Genomic DNA, 8,115 nt, shown 5'->3' on the forward strand with positions numbered 1-8,115 from the left:
GTGGTACATGTTCTGGTAACCTCTCGTCTCGATTTCTGTAATGCACTCTACATTGGGCTACCCTTGTATCAAGTTCGGAAGCTTCAACTAGTGCAAAGCACGGCAGCCAGACTGGTCACTGGATCTTTGAGGTTTACCATATAACACCCATTTTGAAAGATCTTCACTGGCTTCCTAGTTGCTTCCAGACACAATACAAGATGTTGGTTATTACCTTTAAAGCCCTGTATGGCTTGGGCCTGAGTTACTTAGGGGAATGCATCTCCCGATACAATCCACCCCGCACCCTTAGAACAATGGGGATGAATTTGCTAGAGTCATCAACAACTAAATACATCTCAACTTCCCAAAGAGCGTTTAGTATAGTTGCCCCAAGACTGTGGAATAGTCTCCCGGAAGAGATCTATCTTACCAGCTCCCCGGAATCCTTCAGGAGGGTAGTTAAGATGGAGCTCTTCCAGCGAGCATATCCACCTGACTTTATGTGAAATATAGATCTGTTCCCTGTACAGGACGAGAGCATCCTGCCCTACCATCACTTCCGTCGAGCATATCCACCTGATCTTATGTGAACCATAGATCTGCTCCTTGTACAGGATGTGTGCACTCTGCCCCATTGTCGCTTGTGAAATTTGGTTTTAATTGCTTATTTTGGATTTTATGAATTGTTTGCGTGATTTGTAATTATTCTGTCATATTTTATATTATGTTGTAATCCCGTCTCGATCCACCTGGGAGAGGCGGGAAAATACTAATACTAATACTAATAATAATAATGATGATGATGATGATGATGATGACTTCTCTGGGACATGGATGGACTACTGTTGAGGATTTGGGGGTCATATTAGCCCCCCCCCCGGGGGGGGATCTCAGAGGTGCCACCACATTGCATCAATAAAAGTATAGTGTCTAGACTAGAGCAAGGGAAGTAATGGTCCCACAATATTCTGCTCTGGTCAGGTCTCAACTGGAATATTGTGTCCAGTTCTGGGCACCACAATTTAAAAAGGATGTGGAGAAACTGGAGCCATGTGTCCTAAGGAGGGTGACTAAAATGGTGAAGGGTCTGGAAACCATAAAGCCCTATGAGGAACGACTCAGGGAGCTGGGGATGTTTAGCCTGGAGAAGAGAAAGTTAAGAGGTGATATGATAGCCCTGTTTAAATATTTGAAGGGATGTCATATTGAGGAGGGAGCAAGCTTGTTTTCTGCTGCTCCAGAGAACAGGACCCAGAACAATGGATGCAAGCTACAGGAAAAGAGATTCCACCTCAACATTAGGAGGGACTACCTGACAGTAAGGACTGTTCGACAGTGGAACGCACTCCCTTGGAGTGTAGTGGAGTCTCCTTCCCTGGAGATCTTTAAATAGAGGCTGGATGGCCATCTCTCAGGGATGCTTTGATTGAGATTTCCTGCATGGCAGGGGGTTGCACTGGATGGTCCTTGCGGTCTCTTCCAACTCTATTATTCTATGATTCTATGAATCACTTAAAAATATGGGAAAATGTTTTGAGTTTGAATAATAATAATAATAATAATAATAATAATATAGTTTATTTGTATCCCGCTTTTCCAAAACCTGATCAAAGCGGCGAACAACAGCATATAAAAACATTCCAATAAAATCAGTTAAAAACAGTATTAAAAACAATACAACAACACTAACAGCAAAGGGCCCTGAACTGGCTCTGCTTTGTCCACCTTTATCTGGTGGAGAGGCCCAGACCCATAACTGGCACCAGAGACCAATTGTTATTTCAGGAGAAGTGGGGCTAAAGCCCATGGATGAGGTGTGATGGCCCTAAATGTAGTACCTTACATGTCTCCCTGTTGAATTTCATTTTGTGAGCTTTGGCCCAGCTTTCTAGTCTGTTCAGGTCATTTTGAATTTTCATCCTGTTCTCCGAGGTATTAGCTACTCCTCCTAATTTGGTGTCATCTACAAATTTGATAAGTATGCCTTCCATTCCTTCTCCCAAGTCATTGATAAAGATGTTGAATAGCAAACTGGGCCTAGGACAGGACCCCACTGGACACCCCACTGGTCACTTCTCTCCAGGATGATGAAGAAAAGGAGCCACTGCTTTGGGTTTAGCCAGTCAACCAACTGCAAATCCAATCATTCAGCCAGGTGTCCCCCCTGATCCTATATCTATGCATTTCATTTTTCCACTCTAAGTGCAGTACCTTACATTTCTCCCTGTTCTCTCCTCCATGTGGCCCCTTCTCCCACTGCCCACCCCCCAGCAAAGGGGGGAGCATCCAAAGGGCCGCTAGTCTCCGACTTACCTCCTTGAGCTTGTCTGTCAGCAGCCTGATCTCTTCCTCGTACTTATCTTCCTTGGTGGAGTACTGGGGGGAAAGAAAGGACAACAGTCAGCCTCCCATAATGTGACTCCTCCAGGGTCAGGACCCCTGCCGGAGCAGACCCAGCCTTCATCCTCTTTCTACATACAGAAGGGGAATCCCTCAATCCCTCCCCAAGCCCACTGGTCACCTGCGCTGCCCCCCATGGGTCCTGGTCCCCTACCTTGTCGGCCTGGGCCTCCAGGGACTTGAGGTTGTTGGTGACAATTTTCAGCTCTTCCTCAAGGTCCCCACATTTGCTGCATCCCAGCCAGAGAATAAGCGAGAAGAAGGAAGGAAGGAAGGAAGGAAGGAAGGACGGACGGAAGGAAGGAAGGAGAAGGGAAGGAGGAAAGAGGGGAAGAACCAGTTGAGAGAACAGACAACAGCCCCCAAAGAAGGAAAGTGCTCCCAATCCTGAGGCTCCTTCGGAGGAAAAGCAGGGCTGCCCGGCACTTGGAGCATGGCACCTGTCCTAGGCTTCCATAGGGCTCTTAGGGCTGGTTTTCTGGGGGGCTTGAGCCCCACACTTTATGCCCTAGGGGGCATGGTTTGCTGGGGGGCTTCCTTGCAAAGGCTAGTGCTCCTCATGTTGGGTAGTGGGGAGCAAGATGCAGCCCTTTGCAAACTGTCAGAGGGACCCATGGATTTTGGGGGAGCGTTTCTGTATTCAATGGGACTGGAGGACCCATGGATTTTGGAGGTGCATTTAACTGTATTCAGTGGCATTTGAGGACTCATGGATTTTGGGGGTGCACTGAACTGCATTCAATGGGATTTCAGGACCCATGGATTTTGGGGGGTGCACTGAACTATTCAATGGGATTTGAGGACCCATGGATATTGGGGGTGCACTGAACTGTATTCAATGGGACTGGAGGATCCATGGATTTTGGGGGCATTGAACTCTATTTAATTTGAGGACCCATGAACTTTGGGGGCGCATTGAACTGTATTTAATTTGGAGACGCATGGATTTTAAGGGTGCATTGAATTGTATTTAATTTGAGGACCCATGGATTTTGGGGGTGCATTGAACTGTATTTAATTTGGGAACCCATAGATTTTAGGGGTGCACTGAACTGTATTTAATTGGAGGACCCATGGATTTTGGGGATGCACTGAACTGTATTTAATTTGGAGACCCATGGATTTGGGAGGTGCATTGACTGACGGACCCCTTCACCTCTTTCTTTGCAACCTGCAAAGGAAGGGTCAGCCACAAGGGAGATACCTACTCGCCCTCCCACTTCTCAGTGGCCTCTCTTCGTACACTTGGCACCTCTTGGGTGGCATCGCACGGGGTGGCCTTCAGGAGCCCATTGAGCATAGAAAGGGGGTTTCATAGGGGGAAGGAGCCAAGTCTCCCCATCTTTCCACACAGCTCCCCCTAGCTCTTCCCTGCCTCCCCCCATATATTTGCCCAGGGACCACCTTGGTTCCCTCTCATCAACCCACTCACCCCACACACATATGGCAGGGCCACCCATGGCCTAAGGGGTCAAGGGGTGTTGGATGTGTGTGTGCGTGCATGCATGCACATGGCCTCTGAGCTAGGGACAAGAACGAGGAACTGCCAAAAACAGAGTTGGGGGGAAACTACAGATGGACGATGGGGGCCAGAGGCAGTGCAGCAGCTCAGGTGGAGTAAGAAGGAAAGAAGGAGAGAGAGAGAGAGAGAGAGAGACTGAGGCAGTTTGGGAGGGGCTCCATGCCCCCCCCAAGTGGTACCTCTTCCTCTGCCGCCATCAGGGATTTGAGGGCCTGATCCATAGTGCGGAGTTCCTCTTCAAGCTGCCTGACGCGGCTGGGGAGGCAAGCGGGGGGCAGGCAACATTCAGGGGGTCAGCAAGAGCTGTGGGCCCCAGGCCTGGCCAGTATCACCCCCACCACCACCACCACCAAAAAAGTGTAGGGCCAAGCTCCAGAGAGCTGAATTAAAAAGAATGGGGATCTATTGGGGAGGAAAGCAATCTAGGGGACCCTCTGGATCCTCCTGGGCTCCATCCAATCCAGTTTAGGGGGAGGCTGTCCTTCAAAGTGGGGCCAGAAATGGGCTGAAGAAGCAGGCCAGCTATTCCAGTCCAGTGGCAAAGGCATCTCCAAGGGTCAGGTAGACCCCAAAATGCAAATGGGGCAGCATCCCAATTATTCCATTTATTTACCCCTACTCTCCATCACCCAAAGTGCCCAACCATCTGCATGTCCTCTGGACAGAGGAAGCGGTCAGCCAGCCACCTCTCTTCTTCGGCCACAGAAGCTGACATAGTCAGGATGCTGAGTGAGCAAGTGGGATGCCTATAATCTCTTTCCTTAGAACATGGCGGGGAGAGGGGCTGCCTGAAACTGCTGAGACTCCCAACCAGAGGAACCCTAGGGACCTCAGGCCAGGGACAATGGGCCCTGGCCCACTTCCTTCATTGCTGGGTCAGGGGGAGTTGCTAGGGAGATCCCAATAGCACTACGGGGTCAAAGGCTGTGACCCCACTGAGAGGGAAGGCAGATGTAGGGTGCCCTTCAGGGTGGGGGTCAGGGGTCACTCACCTCTCAGCGACCTCTGCCCTCTCCTCTGAGCGCTCCAGATCTCCCTCCAGGATCACCAGTTTTCGGGCGACCTGCCAAGGCAAGCAGAGACCCCAGTCAGCCAAGAGCCCCACAGATGGCCATGGCAGAAACGTTCCCCTCTGGACGGGGGTCTCCTGCCTTCCCTTGCCCCCCGACTCACCTCCTCGTACTTGCGGTCGGCCTCCTCTGCAATGTGTTTGGCCTCCTTCAGCTGCATCTCCTGGAGCTCCATCTTCTCTTCGTCCTTCATGGCACGGTTCTCAATCACCTTCATGCCTCTATTGGGGGGGAGGAAGGGGAGACACCATGTCCAGCAGGGGCCTTTGGCTGGCAGAGCCATGCTGACAGGTCCAGAGGCAGGGCAAGGCCAGGGGGCAGGGAGCCCGGTGATGCTCTGAGTGTGGGGAATGGGCCGAGGGGGTTCTCCCACAAAAACCCCTCCCAGGAGACCCTCACACACACACAAATTGTCTCAAGTGAGGGACCCGGTGGCATTGAAGGCGAAACGTGCTGCGTTTCCCGAAAAGTATTTATGTTGTGTCCCAGCTAGTAACACTGTTGTGACTTGTTATCAGCAAGCAACCAAGTAATGGAACAATGTTTCCTTCTCCTGATAAGATTTCAGGAGTTCCTGGTTGTTAACCCCGTCACACCTGTGCCCCCTCTTTTTGTCCCCCCAAAAGCATGGGGGAGCTGCAGTCCCCCATTTGCCCAGGTGCCGTAAACGTGTCTCAAAAGCCGATAAATCGGGGGGACCCCGAAAATGCTCCAGTGGTCTTCCCTCCACTTGAGGTTCCTCATCTAGAAGGTGGGTTGCCCCATGCAAGGCTAGATCTCTCTCAATGACCACCCCTCCTTCCTGAACCTCCAGGAGAGAGGATAGGGCTTCTGTGGCACAGGAATCGACCCCCAGGGTGATTGGCGCAGGACAAGTAGCCTAGCCCCAAACACCCCCAATGGGTCAGCGTTGGCGTAAGGGTACTCCAGCACCACCACCCAATTGACCGCTGGGGGGGGCAGGTCCAGCAAGACCAGCTGAGGTCTGATCCAGCACCAAGGTCTCCTTATGTCCTTTTGTCTGCCTCCCAAACTGCTCTGGCTATTCAGCGCTCTTGGGCCAGACCCCAGCCATGGGAGACTTCAAGCAAATGAGGGGCAGGTACCACATTATTGGGGAGGGGCCACTTCCACACATGTGCCTTTTTCTAACCAGAGGGGGGGGCCCCCCTGTGTTTTTCCCAATCCGAAAATAGTCTGCTCACAGCCTGCCACCTGGGAACCTCCACCCCCGTTCTCTACCAAGTCTGCCCCACTCTTCTAACTAAAGAGGTGGGGACCAGTGGGGGTCCCTCAGAAAAGGCCTAAAGCCCTCAGGCCCTGGGGTGTTGGGCAGCCCCAGACCTCTCTGCCCCCAATTCAGCTTGATTTGTCAAACAGCTGAGAATCATAGAATCATAGAGTTGGAAGGGACCGAAGGGCCATCCAGTCCTACCCCCTTCTGCCATGCAGGAACTCTCAATCAAAGCATCCCCGGCTGAGGGCCATCTAGCCGCTGTTTAAAGACCTCCAAAGAAGGAGATTCCACCAGACTCCATTGAGGGACTGTGTTCCACTATCACAACAACTCTGACCATTAGGAAGTTCCTCCTAAGCTTTAAGTGGAATCTCTTTTCCTGTAGTTTGCATCCACTGTTCCGTGTCCTATTCTCTGGAGCAACAGCAATCAAGCTTACTCCATCCTCAGTGTGACACCCCTTCAAATACTTAAACAGGGCTATCATATCACCTCTTAATCTTCTCTTTTCCAGGCTAAACATACCCAGCTTCCTTAGTCGTTCCCTCTACTCTCCTTTAAATGGATACAGGAAAACCAACCAAACTGATTCTGGGGATACAACTGGGGGGATGATGGGACAGAGAGTCCCCTATGCCCTCCACAAGTGAGGGGAACCCACTGGGAATGGGGTGCTCCATAGCTAAATGTTTTCCTTTCATAACATGACACGCGACCCCAAATTAGGAGACAACGACGCCTCCCCAGCCCAGGCCATGTTGGACCATAGCTCCCATGATCCCTTGCCAAAATTCTCAGCGCTGCACTGGCTGGGAATGACCACCTTGGGACTACAAGGATGCCCACACTGACATGGCACCTGCTTAAAGGCAAACTGGTGGGAGGGGTGAATTTCTAGTGAAACGTCACAAAAGTGTGGCACAGCTTTGGAAACAGGTGGCAAGGAGGAGGGCAGCAGGGACGTAGCCAAGGGGGGGTTGGGGTCCGGACCCCCCTTTCATTAGAAAAATGAATGGTGTGTGCTGCTGCGCTGCTGCACCCAAGCCTCATTATAATGGTGGCACTTAGTCTGGACCCCCCCCTTCCTAAAATCCTAGCTATGTTGTTGAGGGCAGCCGCCTCAGGCCATGCCCACAAAGGACCGGCCAGCAGCCCCCTCCCCGACACACTACCTCTCGCTCTCGTCTGCCATCTTCTCCGTCTCTTCCAGCTTCTGCAGAGCGGTGGCCAGGCGCTCCTGGGCCCGGTCCAACTCCTCTTCCACCAGTTGGATGCGCCGGTTCAAGGAGGCCACATCAGACTCAGCCTGCGAAGAGGGAGGGGGGAAGAGCGTACGCAGTCAGTCAGAAGACGAGAGAGACACCATCCCCCTCCCCATCACTACCACCAAACCAAGACCAATCACCATGCTGTCCAGCTAAGATGTCCGGCTGGCTGATATGGCATTGTGGCCCTCCCAGTGCACAACCACCCATCAGGGTCAGACCACAAACCACCAACACCCCACAGACAACAGAGAAGTGATCCTTGGGATCCTTGCAGCTTTGATTATTCACAAAAGTATTAATATGTTCTCTCTAGGAATACCTCCAGCGCAACTGTATGGTCAATTTTAACTAAAGGTTGCACTGAAGGACCCAGAGATTCCTAGAGAGAAGACTCTACTTGGCCTTTGTAGCTCCTCCAGTGCAGTTCTATGGTTAGTGTCTGTCGGGCGTTGGCCACACAGTTGCCCTGGAGGACCTAGAGATTCCTAGAGAGAATACTCTACTAGGCATTTGTAGCTCCTTCAGTGCAATTCTATGGTCAGTGTCTGTTGGACGTCGACCTCAGAGTTGCCCTGAGAAGACCTAGCTATTCCTAGAGTGTTTTTGTCATTTGCGGTTTTCCCACATTTATGGGGG

General features: G+C 51.4%; 1 protein-coding gene across 3 annotated transcripts in view; it reads right to left on the reverse strand.

Annotated features, from left to right (window-relative positions):
- LOC121921758 (tropomyosin beta chain) overlaps positions 1-7,545 on the reverse strand; it is a 15,277-nt gene extending 7,732 nt beyond the window's left edge. For 2 of the 3 annotated variants that reach the window (XM_042450288.1, XM_042450287.1), the window contains exons 1-5: positions 7,384-7,541; positions 5,078-5,195; positions 4,897-4,967; positions 2,537-2,612; positions 2,296-2,358 (exon numbers count right to left, since the gene is read on the reverse strand). In XM_042450288.1, the coding sequence (XP_042306222.1) occupies positions 2,296-2,358; positions 2,537-2,612; positions 4,897-4,967; positions 5,078-5,195; positions 7,384-7,403 (348 nt within the window). In that variant the 5' untranslated portion in view covers positions 7,404-7,541. Of the gene's footprint in view, positions 1-2,295; positions 2,359-2,536; positions 2,613-4,083; positions 4,160-4,896; positions 4,968-5,077; positions 5,196-7,383 lie in introns of all 3 variants that reach the window. The other variant, XM_042450290.1, reaches the window with a different exon arrangement.
- Positions 7,546-8,115: the final 570 nt, after the last annotated feature.

The sequence above is a fragment of the Sceloporus undulatus genome, chromosome 2 (assembly GCF_019175285.1).
Source record: "Sceloporus undulatus isolate JIND9_A2432 ecotype Alabama chromosome 2, SceUnd_v1.1, whole genome shotgun sequence".
NCBI lineage: Eukaryota > Metazoa > Chordata > Lepidosauria > Squamata > Phrynosomatidae > Sceloporus > Sceloporus undulatus.